The 24,217-nt window shown below is 44.0% G+C and overlaps 1 protein-coding gene across 1 annotated transcript in view; it reads right to left on the bottom strand.

The window, feature by feature from the left end:
* The window catches only part of LOC126191056 (high affinity cAMP-specific and IBMX-insensitive 3',5'-cyclic phosphodiesterase 8A), a 1,161,190-nt gene that overhangs the window by 261,311 nt on the left and 875,662 nt on the right, over positions 1-24,217 (bottom strand). The window contains exon 8 of the mRNA XM_049931769.1: positions 14,537-14,847. Within this exon, the coding sequence (XP_049787726.1) occupies positions 14,537-14,847 (311 nt within the window). The remainder of the gene's footprint in view (positions 1-14,536; positions 14,848-24,217) is intronic.

Genomic DNA, 24,217 nt, shown 5'->3' with positions numbered 1-24,217 from the left:
CCTCTGCATGGCAGCCATCTACACTGACTACTCAGCAACCGAGGTGGAGTTTAATATACAAAATATTTACAAACGGTATAAAAAATGCAGCCTTACATCTCACAGCAACAAAAACAGTAGAAAATGCTGAGAACCGCTTGGGGGGGGGGGGGGGGGTCTCTAGTCCGCATTCTTTCATGTGATTGTAAAATCCATTAGTAGATTGAAACATCGACCTGGAAACATCCCATGTTCTTAGTTTACCTGACCTCAAAGTACAGCACTCTCCTCTACAATGCTGGTGCAGGTTCAACTGTTTGGAGAATACAGTTCAAAAAACATTGTTGGACGTGTGGCTCCACAGCAGATTACCCAAACATATTCCCATGTGGGCCCAGAAACATCAAAAATGGTTCAAATGGCTCTATGTCTATGGGACTTAATATCTGAGGTCATCAGTCCCCTAGACTCAGAACTACTTCAACCTAAGTAACCTAAGGACATCACACACATCCATGTCCGAGGCAGGATTCGAACCTGCGACGGTAACAGTCACGCGGTTCTGGACTGAAGCGCCTAGAACCACTCGGCCACCGCAGCGGCCGGCCCAGAGACATCGTCATTTACGATTCTTGTGAGAGCAGACTCATTAAGATTGATACGGGAATTAGCGGAAACGTAAGCCTGGTCGAATGAATAAAGTTTTTTGTTACATGACGTCGATGATCGTGCCCAGGTAAGCCATCACCCACTCGAACGCCTGCTCACTAGTTAGTCCACACCGGGAAACCGTAGACCGGCTCGACGATTGATTCCATCTGCCAGACCACAACAGAAGATCGTGTCTGTCACTTCCCGTGTTGAGTAATAGGCTTTCATTGCGCTGGTAAAAACATTTCATAAAATTTTCACAACACAACCTGTTTCCGTCAGAACTAATGTATGCCGTGTACTTAGTCAGAACTGTGAATATCGCTTACTACAGGTGTTTACTGCATACTGTATCTACGGACAATAACAGAGGAACTTGTTCTCATTTGTTTACAGTATTTGTTGGTCATTCGTAATGCTTGCAGTAGAAGAGATGTATTTCACAGTACGGAAGATGAACAAGTGCTCATATATCTTAAGCTATGCATTTTAGAGCCCATGTTTGCTAGACTTTTTCCCTGTTTTGGTTCATACTACCACCTCTCCGAATAAGGAATACTTTTTTTTAACACCCTGTATACCTCTAGAGTAATACGAGGCCTCTGAGGTGTGAGCAGGATTTCATTCAGTTGCGTCCTTGAGAAAGTAACGTGAAAATGAAAGAGGGAACTTAAAATCTGCGCAATAAGTGCCCAGGTAAGGTTACGATTGCACTTTTAAAAGTGCAGTAACTGCTACGAGGCAAGTGTACAGCAGAAACCAACTGAGACCCAGATATATTTCACAAAATCTGGTTCCTCTGTGAGTATAAGGGAGCTTGATCACTGATTATCGAAAAAAAATACATGAGTTCCATGACTAATACTGAAAAGGATCATGACGGAGAGACCAAAAAGCTCAAAGAAAGAGACATAAAGAAAGGGGTATCAGTTAAGTACAGATGTGTATAATCAGATTTTCGGAGCCAAGCTAGACCATTATAACAGGAAGAAAATGATAAAGTATGTATGGAACTACCCTGGCGAAACCCTAGATGAAATAAAGATACGAGGACTCGGAAACATAAAAGGAGAACGGAAAAATATGAGAATGCTAATGGTCCACGAGGTTACTAAAATTTAGATGTGACTCGAAAGCGAATGATAAAATACTAGAGAAAGAAATAAAGCTCCTTGATGGCATCACCTCTGAAAATAAAAAGAAATGCAATAACTTGGTCAAAAAATTGGATACAACAACTATCAATCTCGGTTTTCAGGTGGTTCGCATTCCAAGGATAGTACCAACAATAACCGCCAGGTCACGAGTATACTGCTACGGTATCATGTGCCGAAAGAATACTGTGGGCAACAGCTTAGTGATAGCTTCAAGGCGGTTTTTGCAATAAATTTTTGCACCTGCTAGTTCTGCAAAGAACACAAGAGATCTTCTTTAGTGTGTGGAAATAGAAGTGAGGTATTGGTTGAAATAAGGGTGTGGTGACTAGTAGTTGGCCATCCCTGCACGGTGCAGGCAGCGAAAACTTCCGGAAGAGGTCCTGGTTAGGGACTCAATTTTGGGGAGTAAGGAAGATTACAATAATCAACACTGAGCTGCTAACATTAAATCGTATTAAGGGAAGATAAGAGGCAAAATTGGGGTAACAACTACCTTCCTGACAAGCACATTGTTCTTTCGTAGTACGAGGAGTAGTCATAAAATTTTAATTATGACTTCAAAATAACGAAGTTATAACCTCTAAAATCAAACCGGCGCACCACCGGAATTGTCCGAATGGGACGGAAATTAATATATGTGATGAACATGTACAAACAAATGATTTAAGTTTCACAAAAATTGATTATTTTTTCAAGGCAACGCGCTTCGAAAACTGCGCAAGTCAATAACGTGTTGGTCCACCTCTGGTCCTTATTCAAGCAGTTTTTCGGCTTGGCATTAACTGACAGACTTGTTGAATGTCTTCGTAACGGATATCGTGCCAGATTCTGTCCAATTGGCGAGTCAGATCGTCAGAATCCCGAGCTGGTTGGAAGGCCTTAAACATAATGCTCCAAATGTTCTCAACTGGGGAGAGATACGGTGACCTTGCTGGCCAAGGTAAGCTTTGGAAAACACTAAAACACGCATTAGAGACTCTCGCCGTGTGCGGTCAATGTACCGCTGTGCTGCAAGGGGGCCGCGGGTGACAACGAAAGGGGCCATGCTTTAAAATGAAATGGCGCCTCAGATCATCACTGCTGGATGTCGGCAGTATGACGGACGACAGTCACGTTGGTGTCCCATTGCTGCCTGGGGCGTCTCGAGACACATCTTCGCTGGTCATCGGGTTATAATTGCGAGCGGGACTCGTCACGAAGACAGTTCTACTCCAGTCAATGAGATTCAATGCCGAAGACTTCTCTGGAGGCTCCCCGAACAGCGGTGGCATACCAACCCGACCGTCGCCCGGCATATGGCTCGACAATAAGGAGTGGTGGGGTACCATTGCTTAGGAGGACCCCTTTGATTGTCATCAGCGGCACACTCACAGCTAAGCGGTACGTCGACGACATTCTGTGACTTTTTTTGTTGCTCTTCATGGCAAGCCATCCTGGGTTTAGATATCAGCAAGATAACTCCCACCCGCACAGGACGAGAGTTTCTACTATTTGTCTTCGTGCTTGCCACGCCCTACTGTGGTATCGATAGTTACGATGTCACAGCGTAGGTGCACACTCGTAGGTTGGCACTACGAGAGCGGACGAACTACGCCGACCACAGCGCCCTCTAGCCGACGCTGTGGAGCTCAACGAGCGCCGCTCTACTTTCTGCCCAGTTGATCAAGAGCAGACGACCTAGCAACCTTGCTTCTACGAGGTGCATTCAAGTTCTAAGGCCTCCGATTTTTTTTCTCTGGACTGGAAAGAGATAGAAATATGCGCATTGTTTTAAAATGAGGCCGCGTTCATTGTCAATACGTCCCAGAGATGGCAGCACCGTACGGCAGATGGAATTTTACCGCCAGCGGCGAGAATGAGAACTGTTTTAAATACTTAAAATGGCGACGTTTTCCTTACTTGAACAGCGTGCAATCATTCGTTTTCTGAATTTGCGTGGTGTGAAAACAATTGAAATTCATCGACAGTTGAAGGAGACATGTGGTGATGGAGTTATGGATGTGTCGAAAGTGCGTTCATGGGTGCGACAGTTTAATGAAGGCAGAACATCGTGGGACAACAAACTGAAACAATCTCGGGCACGCACAAGCTGGTCTGACGACATGATCGAGAAAGTGGAGAGAATTGTTTTGGGGGATCGCCGAATGACTGTTGAACAGATCGCCTCCAGAGCTCCACTCAGCTCAATGGAAGCACAGAAATTCACCGCCACCAAAAATATTTCGGGTAACCGCCAGTGTTGAAAAAATGATGGTGTCCATGTTCTGGGACAGCGAGGGCGTAATCCTTACCCATTGCGTTCCAAAGGGCACTACGGTAACAGGTGCATCCTACGAAAATGTTTTGAAGAACAAATTCCTTCCTGCACTGCAACAAAAACGTCCGGGAAGGGCTGTGCGTGTGCTGTTTCACCAAGACAACGCACCCGCACATCGAGCTAACGTTACGCAACAGTTTCTTCGTGATAACAACTTTGAAGTGATTCCTCATGCTCCCTACTCACCTGACTTGGCTCCTAGTGACTTTTGGCTTTTTCCAACAATGAAAGACACTCTCCGTGGCCGCACAATCACCAGCCGTGCTGCTATTGCCTCAGCGATTTTCCAGTGGTCAAAACAGACTCCTAAAGAAGCCTTCGCCGCTGCCATGGAATCATGGCGTCAGCGTTGTGAAAAATGTGTACGTCTGTAGGGCGATTACGTCGAGAAGTAACGCCAGTTTCATCGATTTCGGGTGAGTAGTTAATTAGGAAAAAAATCGGGGGCCTTAGAACTTGAATGCACCTCGTACTTGTAGGGGGGCTAGCCATTACACACTTTGCCTTTGTAGCTTCTAGTAACTGCTAGCTTTGATACACGAACGGCTTCGCACCTACGTGCTCATCTGTACCAAAAGTGAAGTAACGTGTTTGTATATGTTTACACACCAGTGAAGGTGCTTTAACTTTACTTGCAGTGCCGAAGTGCTTTACGTCACCTACACCTACTCGCTTCCTTCATTCGGCCTATATTGCAGATTACAGATTACAGGGGTAGACCCACGCGCCGCCTTCCAGGAGGGATACAAAAGACCTACCTTGGTCAGCAAGGTTGCTGAACCTTTCCCCAGTTGGAGAAAGGAACGATCCTCCAACCAGCTGGGAATGTTGAAGATCTGACGCACCAATTGGACAGAATTTGGCATAATGGCCCTCAGAAGAACATCCAGCAACTCTATCAATCAATGCCAAGCCGAATAACTACTTACATAGAGGCCAGAGGTGGACCAAAACATTATTGACATGCTCAATATGTGAAGCTCTTTCTCTTGGAAAAATCATGCAACTGTAAATATTTGGTCTTCAGTACACGTACATCATATCCACCGAATTGCGTCCCATTCGGATAGTTTCGCGGTTCATCATTTTTTGTTGTTGTCTTAGAGTGTACATTATTTTTTGTTTGTTTGCTGGTACAAGTCTTCAGTCGCGGTAGACGTTGTACTCCAAACAGACTGTCTGTCTGGATAGTCACATGCCTAGTAAGTGGATAAAGGGACGAGGAAGACCCATCATGGTTTAATAACGAAATTCGGAGGCTGTTGACGAAGCAGAGGCTGTTGCACTCTCGGTTAAAAAGGGAACTCACAAATGACGACAAGCAGAGGTTAGCAGAGATTCAATCGTCTGTGAAAAGATCGATGCGCGAAGCACACAACAACTACCACCCCCACACCTTAGCAAAAGATCTGGCAGACATCCCGAGAAAATTCTGGTCGTTTGTAAAATACTAAGGGAGTCTAAGGCTTCCATTCAGTCCCCTGTTGACCAGGTTAGTATGACATTTGAAGATAGCAAAAGGCGAAAGTTGAAGTTTTAAATTTCACCTTCAAGAAATCGCTCACACAGGAGAATCGTACAAACATACCTCATTTGACCATCGGAGAGACTTCCTTATGGACGACATAGTAATAATCATACCTGGCGTAGAGAAACAGCTGAAAGATTTGAAAGCAAATAAATCACCAGGTCCGGATGGAACCGCAGTTTGATTTTACAAAAGATAGTTACTTCGAGACGAAGAAGCTTCCACAGGACAGAGTAGCATGGAGAGCTGCATCAGACCAGTCTCAGGACTGAAGAAGACAACAATATCAACAACTCTAAGCAGTGGCTCCTTACCTAGCTTGCGTTTATCGTGATTCTCTCGCCCAGCGCAAAGTCCCAAGCAACTGGAAAAAGACGCCGGTGACTCCAGTATATACGGAAGGTAAAAGAACAGACCTGCAAAATTACGCATCAATATCCCTAACTTCTGTTTGCTACAGAATCTTTGAACATATTAAAGTTCGATTATAATAAACTTTCTTGAGACTGAGAAGCTTATGTGCATGAATCAGCATGGCTTTAGAAAACATTGCAAAATTTAGTTTGACCTTTTCTCACGTGACTTATTGAGAACTACGAATGGTGGGTAACAGGCGATTCCATATTTCTAGATTTCCGGAAAGCATTTGACACGGTTCTCCATTCCAGGCTGTTAAATAACGTTCGAGCATATGGAATGGGTTCGCAGATATGTAAGTAGCTCGAAGACTTCTTAAGTTATAGAACCCAGTAAGCTGCCCTTGGCGGCGAGTGTTCATTAAAGACAAGGATATCGTCAGGCGTGCCCCAGGGAAGTGTAATACACTCCTGGAAATGGAAAAAAGAACACATTGACACCGGTGTGTCAGACCCACCATACTTGCTCCGGACACTGCGAGAGGGCTGTACAAGCAATGATCACACGCACGGCACAGCGGACACACCAGGAACCGCGGTGTTGGCCGTCGAATGGCGCTAGCTGCGCAGCATTTGTGCACCGCCGCCGTCAGTGTCAGCCAGTTTGCCGTGGCATACGGAGCTCCATCGCAGTCTTTAACACTGGTAGCATGCCGCGACAGCGTGGACGTGAACCGTATGTGCAGTTGACGGACTTTGAGCGAGGGCGTATAGTGGGCATGCGGGAGGCCGGGTGGACGTACCGCCGAATTGCTCAACACGTGGGGCGTGAGGTCTCCACAGTACATCGATGTTGTCGCCAGTGGTCGGCGGAAGGTGCACGTGCCCGTCGACCTGGAACCGGACCGCAGCGACGCACGGATGCACGCCAAGACCGTAGGATCCTACGCAGTGCCGTAGGGGACCGCACCGCCACTTCCCAGCAAATTAGGGACACTGTTGCTCCTGGGGTATCGGCGAGGACCATTCGCAACCGTCTCCATGAAGCTGGGCTACGGTCCCGCACACCGTTAGGCCGTCTTCCGCTCACGCCCCAACATCGTGCAGCCCGCCTCCAGTGGTGTCGCGACAGGCGTGAATGGAGGGACGAATGGAGACGTGTCGTCTTCAGCGATGAGAGTCGCTTCTGCCTTGGTGCCAATGATGGTCGTATGCGTGTTTGGCGCCGTGCAGGTGAGCGCCACAATCAGGACTGCATACAGGGCCAACACCCGGCATCATGGTGTGGGGAGCGATCTCCTACACTGGCCGTACACCACTGGTGATCGTCGAGGGGACACTGAATAGTGCACGGTACATCCAAACCGTCATCGAAACCATCGTTCTACCTTTCCTAGACCGGCAAGGGAACTTGCTGTTCCAACAGGACAATGCACGTCCGCATGTATCCCGTGCCACCCAACGTGCTCTAGAAGGTGTAAGTCAACTACCCTGGCCAGCAAGATCTCCGGATCTGTCCCCCATTGAGCATGTTTGGGACTGGATGAAGCGTCGTCTCACGAGGTCTGCACGTCCAGCACGAACGCTGGTCCAACTGAGGCGCCAGGTGGAAATGGCATGGCAAGCCGTTCCACAGGACTACATCCAGCATCTCTACGATCGGCTCCATGGGAGAATAGCAGCCTGCATTGCTGCGAAAGGTGGATATACACTGTACTAGTGCCAACATTGTGCATGCTCTGTTGCCTGTGTATATGTGCCTGTGGTTCTGTCAGTGTGATCATGTGATGTATCTGACCCCAGGAATGTGTCAATAAAGTTTCCCCTTCCTGGGACAATGAATTCACGGTGTTATTATATCAATTTCCAGGAGTTTAGAACCTCTATCGTTCTCCAAATACATAAATGATTCGGCGGACAGACTGGACATTAATCCGCGGTTGTTTGGTGATGATGCTGGTATGCACGGTAAGATGACGAAGTTGAGTGACTGTAGGAAGATAAAAGACACTTGGACAAAATTTCTAGTTGGTGTGATGAATGGTAGATAATTGTAAATGTGGAAAAATTTAAGTTAATGCGGATGAGTAGGAAAAACAAACTAGTAATGTTTGGATACAGTGTTACTAGCGCCCTGGTTGACAATACCTGTGGTAAGGAAGGCGAATGATCGACTTCGGCTTACTTGGAGAATTTTAGGAAAGAGTGGTTCATCTCTAAAGGAGACCGCATATAGGATGCTAGGTCTGACCTATTCTTGAGTACTGCTCGAGTGTTTTGGATCAGTACCAGGCTGGATTGAAGGAAGACACCGAAGAAATTCAGAGGCGGGATGCTAGATTTGTTACCCGTAGGTTTGTTGAACAGCATGTAAGTGTTACAGAGATGGTTGGGGAACTCAAATGGGAATCTCTGGAGCAATATGAATCCCTGGAGGGAAACACTGTTCAGAAAATTTAGAGAACCGGAATGTGAAGCTGCCTTAGGAACGATTCTAGTGTCGCTAGTATATATTGCTCGTAAGGACCACGCAGATAAGATACTAGGAATTAGGGCTAATAGGGAGGTATATAGATAGTCGTTTTCCCCTCGCTCTGTTTGCGAGTGAAACAGGATAGGAGATGACCAGTAGTGGTAAGGGTACCCTCCGCCAGGCACCGTACGGTGTGTTACGGAGTATCTATGTAGCTGTAGATGTAGAATTGATGCAACAAACTGATACTAATGTGCAGTATCGGGGAGTAATCAGTTTTCTGGATTAGAAGGGGAACAACTGTGCAAAAATGCACCGTCATTTGATAGACCAGTAACGTGACAAAAAACGAAATGACGCACCATATCTCTGTGAAGTACTGGGGATCGTAAGAGAAACAGTGGCCATGGAGTTCGATAATGGAAGACAGTGAAAATCAACATCTTGCGCGACATTTTGATCGTAGCAATGGTTGCCATCCGCTGGCTTCTACGCCTGCTCACACCTATTCGATTAGCCTATCGAACGGAGTCATCAAAGAATTTGTTACAGCTGTGTCGGGGTAACCCAGATGACTTCTTTAGCCAACTAATCACCATGGACGAGTGATGTGTGTATCGGTATGACCCAGAGACAAAGGATCAAAGCGAGCAGTGGGAACCTGTGGATTGATCACTGCCAAAAAAGCCAAATACTCGTCCAACATTTAACACGATAATGCTAAGTATTTTTTAGGACTGCCGTACTATGATGGTAACAGTCTATGCCTGAGAGGAGAAAAAGAGAACCATACTCCCCTGATACGGTTACGGGAGATTGTGGAGACGAAGTACTGCGGGAAGCTGTAAAAGTGGGCGCCGTCGAACAACAACAACGTCCTAGCTAGCTGTGCACAGCATACAGTCACACATGCTGCTCCTCTGAGCTGTCAAATTTCGCCTCGCCTCCCATTTTCTCCTAACAGGGCACTCAGTGACTTCATCTTTGGCTCAAATGGCTCTGAGCACTATGGGACTTAAATTCTAAGGTCATCAGTGACTTCATCTTTGGCTCAAATGGCTCTGAGCACTATGGGACTTAACTTCTAAGGTCATCAGTCCCTTAGAACTACTTAAACCTAACTAACCTAAGGACATCACACACATCCATGCCCGAGGCAGGATTCGAACCTGCGACCATAGCGGTCGCGCGGTTCCAGACTGAAGCGCTTAGAACCGCTCGGCCACTCCGGCCGGCGACTTCATCTTTCCTCGCATGGTGACACCGTTGTGTGGCAAGTATTTCCAGAATGACGAGGAGGTCATATTCGAAATGGAACGGTTTCCCGTACAGCCAAAAGGCAGACTGCTGCAGACAATCACAATGAAGACAGGTTCTGATAGGTATGCCATTACCGAAGTATCAGTCTGATAAGTCATGGCTGCAACAGACTGATACGAATTATTTACAGAAGATTGGAAAAACTGGTAGAAACCGACCTCAGGGAAGATCAGTTTGAATTCCAGAGAAATTTAGGAACGCGAGAAGCAATAGTGACCCTAACACTTATCTTAGAAGACAGACTAAAGTAGTGCAAACGTGCATTTATAGAATTGTAGATTTAGAGAAAGTTTTTGACAATGTTGACTGGACACATTCCTCGAAATTTTGTAGGTAGCAGGTATAAAGTAGAGGGAACAAAAGGTTAATTACAGCTTGCGTAGAAAGCAGATTGCAGTTACAAAAGTTGTAGAATGTGAAAGGGGAATAGTGATTGAGAAGGGAGTGAGAGAGTGTTGTAGCCTATCTCCGATATTATCAAACCTGTGCATTCAGCAAGCTGAAAATAAAATCTGGAAGAAATTTGCTAAGACGATTTAAGTTCAGGGAGGAGAAATAAAACCAGATTTGCTGATGACGTAATACCCGTTAAGGTCTTAGAAGAACAGATGAACGGAATGGATGTGTTGAAAAGAGGTTATAAGATGAGCATGAACAAAAGTAAAACTAGGGCTGTGGAATGTAGTCGAATTAAATTAGGTGACGCTGAGGGAATAAGCCTAGGAAAGGAAACACTAAAAGTACTACGTAGTAGACGAGTTTTGCTGTTTGGGTACCAAAAAACTGGTGATAGCTGAAGTAAAGCGAATACAAAATGCAGACAGGCTATAGCAAGAAAAACCTATCTGAAAAAAGAATTTGATAGCATTTAATATAGATTTAAATGGTATGAAGTGTTGTACCTGACGAAAATACGATCGTCAATACAACAGTTTATTCTTTACGTGCTCCGAGAGGACAACGAGTGGGAACTAGAAGATGTAAAATATTAGCTCACTTTTTACAATATAGATATGAATTTTTACGTAACATTGTATACTGCACTTCCATAGGAACGTTTCAGATTATTTACAACTTTCTGAATATTAAAGTATCACTGGATACAGAGAAATTTAGAATACCCTTCATTTCGAGTGCATATTCTTGGTGTTAAAGTTCAGCATAAAATTTGAAATATACTGCTGCCCTGTCTACGATGATTCTGTCGTCTTAATCGTTCATCACGAACTGGGGCGGGCCTCCTGCTCGGCTCTATATCAGCCTCTCGGTGCGGTGGCGCTGCGAAGCTGAGACAAGGTGTGGCTTCGCCAGCGCCTCCCATTCGTCGTTGCAGTATGAAACGCGGCATTATCTTCTGTCGTATAGATGCGAGATGCCGGCTTTGTTGCAACACCGCGATCTTTGGACGACACCACAAGAAGCCTCTTCTGAAGGTATCTGATGTGCAGCCTTGCACTGAAGTGAAACGTGGACGATAAGCAGTTCAAAGGGGCAGGAAACAGAAGCTTTTTAACGTGTGCTGCTATAGAAGAACGTTGATGATCGAATGGGTAGGTCATGTAACCAATGAGGCGTATGGAATCGAATAGGAGAGAAAGAAATTTACGGCACAACTTGACTGAAACGACAACTCTGTTTATAGAGCACAGCCTGAAGCTTCAAGGAATCGTAATTTGGGTATTGCAGGGAAGTGTGGGGATCAAAAATTGTAGAGGGAGGCGAAGAGATGAACACAGTAAAAAGGTTAAAATAGACGTTGCAGTCAAATGACAATGAGACAGACGGAAAAAGCAAGAAAAAATGCATATTTCAAAAGTAATCGCCATAACTTTTAATACATTTATCTCACTGTGAGACAAGATGGTCAACGCTTTCATGGAATGATGCTTATGGTTGCTAGGGTTACAATGATTGCACCCCATCGTACATATGTAAACGAAGCAAATCGACGACCACGGATGTCTTTCATCAGGGAACGAAAAATATGGAAATCGCTTGGGGAAAGGTTGGGGCTGTGTGCAGGATGTGTAAGGGATTCCCAGCGAAACTTGTGCAGTGTGGTCGAAACAATCTTGGCTGCATGTAAGTCGTCATGGGTGCAGTCATGGTTCCGTAGGGAACCGCAAACATTTTTCATGAAGGCACTGTGGGATAAATGTTTTAGCAATTATGGCGATTACTATTGAAATAATAAACAGTTCACTTACCTTTTTCCATAATCTCGTTTTCATTTGACTGCCCCTTGTAGGCTGCAGTAGTTATTCAGAGGTGAAGAAGGTTTGTACAGCATAGAGTAATGTGGAGAGCTACATAAAACCAGGCTGCAGACTGAAGACCACAACAAGAGCATACGACATCCATCGTTTGGAAAAATAGGGCGCATAAAAATGTGATATGTAGAGCACACGAGGAGGGATTTCCAATCCAGGTTTGTTTTTCACATTAACATTAACATTCCCACCTTCTACAATTCGCTTCAAAATATAGGTATAATTCTTCCAAGCTTTCCACTCGAACTCTTCAACAAACAATATTACTTATGTCTTACCAGATTCATAACTACCAAAACCAAACATATCAGTCACTGGCATACAAACATTGTACTTTTTTATAATACTCTCAATTAAAGTGGTTTCCCTACACTCATATACGAGGGTGAGTCAAATGAAAACCTTAAATTTGTAATAACAAATCGAAATTTCGCGCCGTTATTCTGTAAGTTGGCAAGCGAGCTACAAACAGCATTCAGAATGGCCTGTAGGGGGCAGCACAGTGCATATGCACACATACCGTCGCAGTATCAGTATAAAGATGGCCGCCCCACTTGCGACTTGCACCAGAGAAGAACAGCGTTCTGTTATTCGGTTTTGGCGTAGTGAAGGTGTGAAACCTATTGAAATTCATCGACGAATGAAGTTTAGTACGGTGATGCATGTTTGTCCCAGCAGCAAGTCTACGAATGGAGTAGGAAGTTCGCAAATGGTGTGACTTCAGTGGAAGATGCTCCTCGTCCAGGTCAGGCACAAAGAGTTGTGACTCTACAGAACATTGCAGCAGTTGAAGCCACAGTGAAGGAAAACCGCCGAGTGACACTGAATGACATTGCAACATGTTTACAGATTAGTCATGGGTCAGCACACCACACTGTGCATGATCTGCTCTAGTTTCACAAAGTGTCTGCAAGATGGGTGCCACGGCAGCTGACCCCTGAAGTGAGAGAACGACGTGTTTATTCTTGTGAAGAACTTCTTCGGACCTTTGAACGAGAGGGTGATGGCTTCCTTGCAAGAATCGTTACTGAGGACGAAACCTGGGTTCACTTTCACCAACCGGAAACGAAGAGAGCGAGCAAGGAATGACGCCATTCCTCATCACCAAAACCAAAGACGTTTCGAACAGAACCATCAGCATGGAAGGTTATGCGGACTCTCTTTTGGGACGAAAATGGCGTCATTTTGGAGCATTTCATGCCTAGAGGGACCACTGTCATCAGTGCATCATACACAGATCTCCTAAAAAATCATCTGGGGGAGTGGTTGCGCGAACTAACAAAAGAATTTTTTTCTAAAGTAATTTATGCACTTTGTAAGATCTGGAGGACTTGCATTGAGTGTGGGGGAGATTATGTTGAAAAGTGATACAGCTTTGTACCACTTCTGCTCAATAAATAATATATAAAAAAATATTTAAGGTTTTAATTTGACTCGCCCTAGTAACTGTACAGGTAAAGCTGTGGTTCGTACTAAAAACGCTGGAATTGTACCAAGATACCACTTCACTTGCCCAACCAGTTAACGGATAAGAGTAATTTAAAGCTTCTTCTTTGACTGAAAAGATCGAAGAAACTTTTCTATAACATTTAATTTGTGAGTGAAGTGATATATGAATGAAGGTTAAGAGCATTGGTTCACAGGTCGTGGTTGACGATCCTTTCGTCTTTGTTGGTGGTATTTCTAAATTTACCATGACAAAGTCTGATGCTTTCGGTCAAAGATCTGGATGGTTTACAGTGGCTATTGTTCACTAGGGTGGTAATGAGAGTATTGGTGGCCTTGAAAGTATTAATAATCATGTCACTATTACTTAACATACTTTTCATATTGGTGAAGTTTACAGTAAGGACATTGGTACTTCTTATTTGTATTTTACAATGCCTTTCGTTGTTAGGACACGTAGTCCTCAAGAGTGACGAGGATGAACTGTTTAAGTCTAGCGTAAAGTATGAAAGTATAAATTTTTGTTGGTGATTTGACTTAGTATTATCATAAATATAGACTCCCTCCCCCCCCCCCCCCCCGCAAAAAAAAGACCGGCCGATATGGCCGAGCGGTTCTAGGCGCTGCAGTCCGGAACCGCGGGACTGCTACGGTCGCAGGTTCGAATCCTGCCTCGGGCATGGATGTATGTGCTGTCCTTCGGTTAGTTAGGTTTAAGTAGTTCTAACTTCTAGGGGACTGATGACCTCAGATGTTAAGTACCACAGTGGTCAGAGCCATTTCTCCCCAAAAAAGAACGCACTAATCCTGCTAAAAGCCGAGAAGCGATTCTTCTTGGTTTTGTAGCTCTCAGGGGCACTCTTCACTCTGCAATGCTCTCTGTGAGTCGCGTGCAGAATACGTAGTTTTCCGCGCCATAGTAATGTACTTCGTGCATGTGCCGGCAGTTTAACACTATCATAACGGTCGTTTTTTTTTTTTTTACGTGGTAACTGAAACTTGGTGAGTAGTTTCTGAGGGGCGACCTGCCAGGACTGACCTGCCGGTGACGGCGACGGGCAGCACGCGGCAGGCGAGTGGCACGGGAGGCGGAGTGGCTGCGGCGGTGGTCTCGCCGCCGGCGCTGCCAGCGGTGGGGGTGGCGATGGGGGCGGTGATGGCGGCGGTGGAGGCGGAGGCGGCGGCCGGGCCCTTGCGCGGCCACGCCACCGTGCCCTCCCACTCGCGGCCGCGGCTCAGCTGCTGGAACATCAGCTCCTTGCCCTCCATCTGGTTCAGCTCCAGCACGTTCCGCCCCAGCAGCTCGCGCTGGCTGTAGCCCGATATCTTCTCGCCTGCGCGATTCACATACTGCAAAAAAAACAAAATACTCTTACCAGTTAACGGAACCAATTACTCATGATTTGGTTTTGAAGCAATTTCAAAGGCCGCGTTTTCAGACAAAATTACAGGTTTTCATGTCCGCCTGTTACGCAAATAACTGTTTTTAGGGTTCCATACGTTAATAAGTTGAAGTAGAACCCTTGTAGGGCCACTATGTTGTCCGTCTGCCAGTCCGCTTCTTAAGGGGAACGTAGGCGAAAGCGATTAAAATTGCAATGAAAAAATATTGGTTCTACATTTACTACATTGTATTGAAATTTCAATTCTTGAGCATTACGTTCCAATTCCACTCCTAAGTGTGATTAAAAATAATAACGGGTAAAAGCTTGCACGGGGCCATGGCCCTTTCTTGTTCTGTATTTCGTCACACTATTCATTCCTGTGGTGTTTTTTCCCAGTTTTATGCAGTCACAATGAGGGGAATGTTTCGGTGTTTAGCAGATTCAGAACATCTACAGAAGCGTAAGCACGGAAAAACTCAAATTCGTAATGAAATTTACAATAGTCTGGTAGGAAAATCATGCAACAAGACAACATTTGTTTCCGGACTGCTGACGAATTTGCAGTGTATGATGCTCGTTTATAGTTTTTAACTGTACTTATCTTGACAGACAACGGACTCTACAGAGGTTAGGAGTTGATCCAGGAATTTTCACACTGCAAATATTGTAACAAATCGATAATAGGAGAACTCGTGCAGCTGACATTATTGTTAATTAGAAAATCAGATTAACTTAAGAGGACAAGCAAAGAAAAGAGAGCTTGAGGATGAAGAGGAGAATCCATATCGTTTACACCAGTTCACCCAGATCATATAAGGCCTAGTAGAAACATGTCAAGTCTTTGATTCAGGTTTCTTATAACTTACATTTTGGTAACTTTATGTACCTCTTCCTCAATAATCAGTGACTTTATAGACTTAATTTTGGTATGGAATTAGTCAATACTACAGTAAAACATTCTGTGGAAAAAATTTTCATGTACTGCAATAGTAAGACACTTATGTACGAGAAAAGTCTTAAGTTTTGATATTTTCTTTTCACAGGAATTTGAAGAGTTGTAAAAATCTAGCAAAAGAAGATATCAATGTTCTGTTTTCCCGATATTTGTAACAATCGTATATCCAACTTTCTGCAAAAAATATTAACTTCGTTCTCATTGATTTTTCATAAAAGGAACATTTGTACTCATCTTATTGAAAAAATTTCAGTTTATAATTAAAAATAGTTCAAATGGCTCTGAACACTTTGGGACTTAACATCTGAGGTCATCAGTCCCCTAGAACTTAGAACTAGTTAAACCTAACTAACCTAAGGACATCAGACACATCCATGCCCGAGGCAGGATTCGAACCTGCGACCGTAGCGGTCGCACGGTTCCAGACTGAAGCGCCTACAACCGCTCGGCCACTCCGGCCGGCCTGTTTATAATTAAAAACGTATAACTTCAATAAGCATGAACACGTATGTGTGTATCCATACCACATTCCTTAACAACTCTGGCAAATTTAGTTACATTGCCTGGAAAATTTATGACTTTACAAAGTTTTTTCAAAGTATTGCAACTTCGCATACACCCCCACTTAAGACACTTCTTTTTTCAAAAATGAGGAAAGGTATCAAGTTGAAATTTACGTCAAATACTAAGGTTTAGGTTCCCTTGACGGTGTAAAAATTTTAAGCTTCTAAATCACGGCGGCTCAGGAAAACCGATTGGGAGCGCGGAGTCGCGAGAAGTAAACAGAGCAACAGGCGAGAGCAACGGAAAGAGCGGGGGCAATCCCAGCCGTCGGCGCATTTAGACCTGACAGAGGCAGCAAGCAGCTCTAACAGCAGGCCATCAGCACCGCCTTGTTTTAATGCTGCGTGGGAGGAGCTAACCTTTTTACTGAACAGGATGGTCGTGTAAAATTTTTAGTATGTCACAAAGTTATACGATAAAGGAAGCAAATAAAGAAATTGAATTTAAGACGTCATAACGCAATCAACCACGGGGAAGATTACGTCAAATATGTTGACTACTAACGAAAAGTCAATAATATTTGAATTGAACGCTAGCTTTCCAAACGACGTAAATTAATACTTAATAATAAGTTTTGTCTGTAATATGGTGGCAGTGGAAGGAATGAGGCAAAACTGCTTCGTTTCAACGATTACCATGTCAGTTTTGAAAGATTATACTACTGATATTAGTTGATACAAATATTTCATATTATTTGCAGGACATAGCTGTGCCGTTTAAGCTATTTGCTGGAGGGGAATCTATTAAACAGTGCCTTGTAAAAGCGACGGAAGAGCTGTACCCACAAGCGGTTCCGCAGCTACAGTTCGTGTCACTTCCTCGAGCCACTGTAATGCGCCGAATTCAAGAATTAGCAGAAGAGTGGCCGGCCGCGGTGGTCTTGCGGTTCTAGGCGCTGCAGTTCGGAACCGCGGGACTGCTACGGTCGCAGGTTCGAATCCTGCCTCGGGCATGGATGTGTGTGATGTCCTTAGGTTAGTTAGGTTTAAGTAGTTCTAAGTTCTAGGGGACTGATGACCGAAGATGTTAAGTCCCATAGTGCTCAGAGCCATTTGAACCATTTTTTAGCAGAAGAGCTTGAGGCTCAACTGACAATAAATGTTAAAGACAGTGTTGCATTTTATTTGACTTTGGATGACTCTCTTCACTGAAGAGAGTTCGCGAGGAGATGTGAGACTTGACCCCACTGGAGGACATAAAAACGGATCAAGACACGTTAGATGCACTTGAAGCGGTTATTGGGAAATTTGGTCTGCCGTGGGAATTACTAACTTCCGTAACAACTGATGGTGCTCCAGCTATGACTGGCGAAATCGTTGACTTAGTAGGACTCATCGAGAGAAAAATGAAGAATCTTGATCTCCTGGTTATCCCTATACATTGTCTGATTCATCAACATCATTTGTGTTCCAAAAGCATAAAACTGAATAATTTAATGATGGCTCAAATGGCTTTGAGCACTATGGGACTTAACTTCTAAGGTCATCAGTTCCCTAGAACTTAGAACTACTTAAGCCTAACTAACCTAAGGACATCACACACATCCATGCCCGAGGCAGGATTCGAACCTGCGACCGTAGCGGTCGCGCGGTTCCAGACTGTAGCGCCTTTAACCGCTTGGCCACACCGGTCGGCAATAATTTAATGAATCTGGTTGTGAAAATCAGTTATTTTATTCCAGTAAAGGGATTCATTTATCGCCCGCTCAATGCGATTCTGGACGATATCGGTTGTGAATATGGAGATTCACCTTATCACTTTCAGGTTAGCTGGCTCAGTCGTGCTAAAATTATCGTCATGAAACTGCACCAAGAAATATCGTTATCCATGGAAATGAAGGAAGGAAGTATTCCTGAACTGTCGGGTGACAGATGGATTTGTGATTTATCCTTTTTAGTTGATGTGACAGGGCGCCTTCGCGTCTTGTGCGTGTCACTTCAAGGGAAGGCATTAAAGACGAACTGTTGCTCTGGAAAAGGCAGATGGAGGCGAGAAACGTCTCTTACTTCCCGAAACTGACAGCATTAACAAACTTTGCCAGTGCTGCAGATTTTGCAGAGTATACAGAACTTTTAATAAAACTGCGTAATGAATTTGAAACAATATTCACTGATATTTCCCGCTTGGAAACAGACGTAAGGAATTTTCGCTGCCCCGTACTCTGTGGACGCCGATTCTGTAAGCCACCCTCTTTAAATGGAAATCATAGATCCTGAGTGCGATCCAGAATTGAAAGGTACACTACCGCTCATTAATTTCAATACACCCACTAAAGGTCTAATACCGTGGGTACGGTTGAGGAAGCAAAGGAATAGTACAACTGTTGTACACATGTCATGATTTTTGTTTGGGGTCATCGAGATACAATAGCATCCAACAAACAATGTTGCGTACGTAAACGTTATGTACTTATCTGTATGTTAGTTTACCTAATTGCCAACGGACGCCGCATTTGGTGCACCTGTGTTGTTCCCTGTAGTGAAGTGATGTGATGTCCGCAGCGAACGGCAAGCATTGCTACGATACACATAACATGTGGTTCCTGCACGTCAGTTCCTTCTTGATATTGAAATGTGCATATCGCTAGAATGGCTCCACGAGTGGAGATATCCATAGAAAAACGTGCTGCAATTTTAGCACTTAGCCAAGCAGGTTTATCTATTCGCCAAATTGCCTATAGGGGGAGTGCAATACGCCCTTCACCGCCAGAAGACAACAGGTAGCAATAAGGATATGACGCCATCGTAAAACAGCTAAAAGTAATGATAAATATAACATAATTACCAGTAAAAGATATAGATTCAAAACAGCGTCCCAGATTCAAAACAGCAGATTGGTAGAAATGAACACAACAATATCTATTGCAACAGTAAAAAGGATACTGACTGAAGCCGGCTTGAAAGGAGGTGTCACGGCAAGAAACCCTCTTCTAAGGCCCATAAATAAACAGAAGAGACTTGAATGGGCTAGAAAACATCGTAATTGGACATCGGAAGAGTGGACGAAGGTGTTATTCACCGATGAATGGAAGTAAGAGATTTTTGGAACCAGAAGGAATATATTTGTTCGTTGATTTGTAGGGGAAAAGGTAGCCCAGCAGTGTGTTCTACCTACAGTTAAACACGGTGGAGGTTCTATTATGGTTTGGGGATGTTTTGCCGGAGATAGAGTTGGCGACATTGTGAAAATAGAAGGATGTATGAATCAGAAGCAGTACCACCGCATACTTCAGTATCACGCAATACGAAGTGGATTACGCTCAGTAGGAAAAGAGTTCATCTTACAATAAGCTAACGACCCAAAACATCGGTCGGCGTACTGAACGAACTACATTGCGTCAAAGGAAAAACAGAAAGTACTGAATGATATGGTATGGCCGTACCAAAGCCCCGATTGCAATCCCATTGAAATGATCTGGGATGGAGTCGACAGACGTATCAGGGAAGTTAATATATCCAGCAAGGAACATTTCTGGAATATTGTTAAGAATGTGTGGAATCTTATATATTCACTACACCTACAAAAACTGATTGACCGCAAGCCTCGAGTTTGTGAGGCAGTCATTAAATCCAAAGGAGGATACTTTGATGAAAGTAAAATATAATGATTGTGATTGTATTATACTTATATATGTGGAAATAAATACAATTACATTTGCGAGAAATAGCGTTTGTTTTGTGTTGTAAATCTGAAATACCAGGGTGTATTGAAATTAATGAGCGTTAGTGTAGATGTCAGAGACTTTAAGTGACTTTTACAAACATTTGCGTTACCCGCAATTTCAGAGCAGTTCTTTTCGCTAATGAAACTGTAAAACACGACTGAGATGTTACATATCAGATTATCATCTCAAATGTGTTTTGAGACTGAGCTGTTGTGAAGCAGTCATTCCCAACATTAAAGCCCTTACACAAATGTAGAAAGATCAATAGAAAACTGAGGGGGATTCATTTCATATATTTCCTTTGCTATTCAGTTTCCTGGTTTTGCCGTCCAGTTTGCCGCCATCCATTAACTTTCGTATTTAGTATCTATTTACATTAATTTTGTCCTTTTTTATTTACTGCCAACGTTTTCTTTAATTTAAAAACCTGTTTGCCATTAAAACTATTGTAATAACCATCTTCACTGAATGTTCAATTATATTTTTTATCCCTTTTTACGGTTTCTTTAGTCTGCATATCCCCAGTTGTTCACCAGAGTATTGATTTATCTCTGCCTCGTGATGACTGGGTGTTGTGTGATGTCCTTAGGTTAGTTAGGTTTAAGTAGTTCTAAGTTCTATGGGACTGATGACCATAGATGTTAAGTCCCATAGTGCTCAGAGCCATTTGAACCATTTGAAGTATTGATTTGCTTGAGACTAAACAATTTCAGATGCTGTCTTTTAGTTACGACAGGACAGTCTTCCACAAAAGAATAGTAAAGTGCTCCGTGTTCCTGAAACAAAATTCGTCCCATTCACTGACGGTCCTTGCTACTGAAAACATACTTGACCTTTCGTCCTCAAGGTTGTATTGAATATTAGTCGACCACAATATTATTGCAACTGGGAATAACGGCGCTGCCGTCAGCACATAGCGCGCTTTTAGCGCGGTATTTCACGAGGATACGCTGAAAAATTTGATAATCTGCGCACAGTTGGCTTGAAATCATACACAGTGAGATGAATTTTCCTGTGCAATAGTATCATGGTCAGGTAGTGCTGTTAGGTTCTATCTCGGGCTTGTCTCTCCGGCAGTACCAGCGGTTTGTGATACACAGAAGCTTGGATAGGTTTACTGATTAAAAGGCTGATGCGCAGTTCATGTATGGGCTCACTGAATGCAATGGAAGAGCGAAACAACGACTCCAGAGTAAGGTGTTCCCTCAGTGACGGAAACCACATCACGGTATTTAAGCATCTGCGGGTTTTGGTGATGGCAGATGACAGACTTTTCCATAGTGAAGCTATTTTCAGAGAAAGGTAATTTGGCTATCAAACTGAAAAAATCATAGTTTTGGTATTGCTCTTAGTGAGCCACCGGACACGACGGGTCCATTATACTAAAATAGAAAGTATCCATTAACAACCTCCGCAATTTCGTCGGTAGAGTTCGTGTCCACCTTATGTATACTGGGTGAATCAATACTTGCACCGCTAATATCGCGGATATGGAAAGTGCTACTGACGTGCGGTTTTCACAGAACGGACTGGTAGCCAGGAGCTCCTATTGTTAGCTAATAACCGTATTGCAATTGTGATGTCACCGCCAGACACCACACTTGCTAGGTGGTAGCCTTTAAATCGGCCGCGGTCCGTTAGTATACGTCGGACCCGCGTGTCGCCACTATCAGTGATTGCAGACCGAGCGCCACCACACGGCAGGTCTAGTTTAGAGAGACTCCCTAGCACTCGCCCCAGTTGTACAGCCGACTTTGCTAGCGGTGGTTCACTGACAAAATACGCTCTCATTTGCCGAGACGATAGTTAGCATAGCCTTCAGCTACGTCATTTGCTACGACCTAGCAAGGCGCCATTTCCAGTTACTATTGATACTGTAAAACATGTACCGTCAAGAGCGACGTTCACCATTTATGGATTAAAGTTAAGTATTCCACCAGCTACGTCAGTTTTTTCTTCAGTCTAATTTCCTAGTCCTGTTTCAGACCTCACGCAAGCCTGCGTGAGCTAAAACGCGTGCCTTTCGGCTTCCTCTCATACCGGTGTTGGCTCTCCTGCCAACCCACAAAAGCAATAGTACTTAAAAAGTGTATTTTTTGCAGAAACATACACTTTTCAAATCGAACAATGCCTGTTGATATTAGCAACCTAAAAATAGGGTAAATTAGAATGTCAGTGCGAGTCGTTTAGGAGCTATCGTATTTTGAAAAGTTCCCACACCAACACTTGTACAATACCTGTGGTAGCAAACACTAAAGAAAAACTTAAGTGCACACGCTAGCTATGTGGAGTCTGACCAATAACGAAATAATTAACCATCACAGGTTGTGCTCAAAATGACCAACGGCAGCGGCAAAACACGTTTCCACTATGGTGTGGAACGACTTCCGCACACATTCTAGTACTTCAGTGGAGATGTCCCAGCAGGATGCAGTAATATGTCGTTGCATGTCATAGGGTGTAGTTGTTATGTCCTTGTAGACAGCGTTTTTCAGTTTTTCCCACAGAAAAAGTCTACAGGGTCAGATTTAGAGAACGGGCCGGCCAAGATAAAGTCTTCCGCTTCCAATCCAACGATTTGGAAACAGTTCGTGAAGGCATGTTGTAGTACATCGTGCACTATGGGTTGAACAGCCATCAGGTTGGTGTCACAGGTTCCTTCTAGCCTGTAGAAGAACATCTAGCATCCGCGGAAAATTGTGTGTTTGGAGGCTACGATACCCGTGCGCGTTCTGTGTTCCGTCTATGAAAAACGGGCCCGTGACTTGATGGTTCACTATCCTAAACCACACGATTACACTCCAATGAAGCTGAAGTTCCACCTAACGAAGTCAACGGTGATTGTCAATAGAGCAATAGTGCATGTTTCGGGGGTTTACCTGCCCATGACTGGTAAATTTGGCTTTATCATTAGAAAAGATACGTGATACATCAGAAGTATCCTGTCCTAATGCCCCTGTACAGAAGTTAACGATATTCTCGTAATCACTTCCATAAATGATTGCCGAGGTGGCTGACGTCTTTTTGGATATCTTGCCGCATAGACCATAAAAGAACGAACTACATTTTTCCTATACTTTCCAAACACCGCAAGCACGTCGGCTTTTTCTGCATTGGTAAATCTAAATTGTCCACTCATGACCTACAGTTTGGACTGTCACACACTGACTAGCAAGTTGCAGTGCATTAAAAAATGGCTCTAAGCACTATGGGACTTAACATCTGAGGTCATCAGTCCCCTAGACTTAGAACTACTTAAACCTAACTAACCTAAGGACGTTACACACATCCATGCCCGAGGCAGGATTCGAACCTGCGACCGTAGCAGCAGTGCGGTTCCGGACTGAAGCGCCTAGAACCGCTCGACCACAGCGGCCGGCGCAGTGCATTCAGCGAACATACATGCACACTGTAAGCAAACAAAACAGCATCGTACCTAGCAAACAAGTGTCGGTGCGAAACCCTTTCAAAATACGATGTCTGTTAACAACACGTAGTATACTCCTTCAATAAACACCACTGACACCCTAATTTACCCTACTTTAAGTTTGTTGATGTCAATAGGCGTTGTTCCATTTAAAAAAGTGTATGTGTGCTCAAAAAATACACTTTATAAGTATTATTACTATCTGTTGATTGACTAACAATACGAGCCTATGACTACCAATCCATTCTGTGAAAACCGCACGTGGATAGCACTTTCCATTTTCGCAATTTTTGCGATGCAAGTTTTAGGTGATTCTCCCTGTATAGGATGTAACAAAATAACACTGATAAACTTCAAACGATTTTACGAATCGAGGGTAGAACCTATGTCCGGGAACGTCAACCATCGATAGTACAGACTTCGAAGTTATGAGGATTAACGCCTCTCTCTAGGGGACGCTTTCGGGTGCTAGCGCGAACTAGAACACTAGTACTCATTACAAACAGAACTACTCGCAATGGGAATCCGAGCTGCTTCTCCGTCTCTAACGACCTCGTTGTAGACGGGACGTTAAACACTAATCTCCTCCTCATCTACTCGCAATGAACCTGACAAAATGCTGCTGGATGGCGCTGAAACCATCCACGCCTATCGTAACATCACAGTGGTGCGAACACACTCATCTTCACTGCCGAGCGGTAGCCATATAACTTCGCCTCTTTGTA

This window comes from Schistocerca cancellata, chromosome 6, assembly GCF_023864275.1.
Source record: "Schistocerca cancellata isolate TAMUIC-IGC-003103 chromosome 6, iqSchCanc2.1, whole genome shotgun sequence".
NCBI classification, from domain to species: domain Eukaryota; kingdom Metazoa; phylum Arthropoda; class Insecta; order Orthoptera; family Acrididae; genus Schistocerca; species Schistocerca cancellata.
This window is presented reverse-complemented; position numbering and strand designations above follow the sequence as displayed.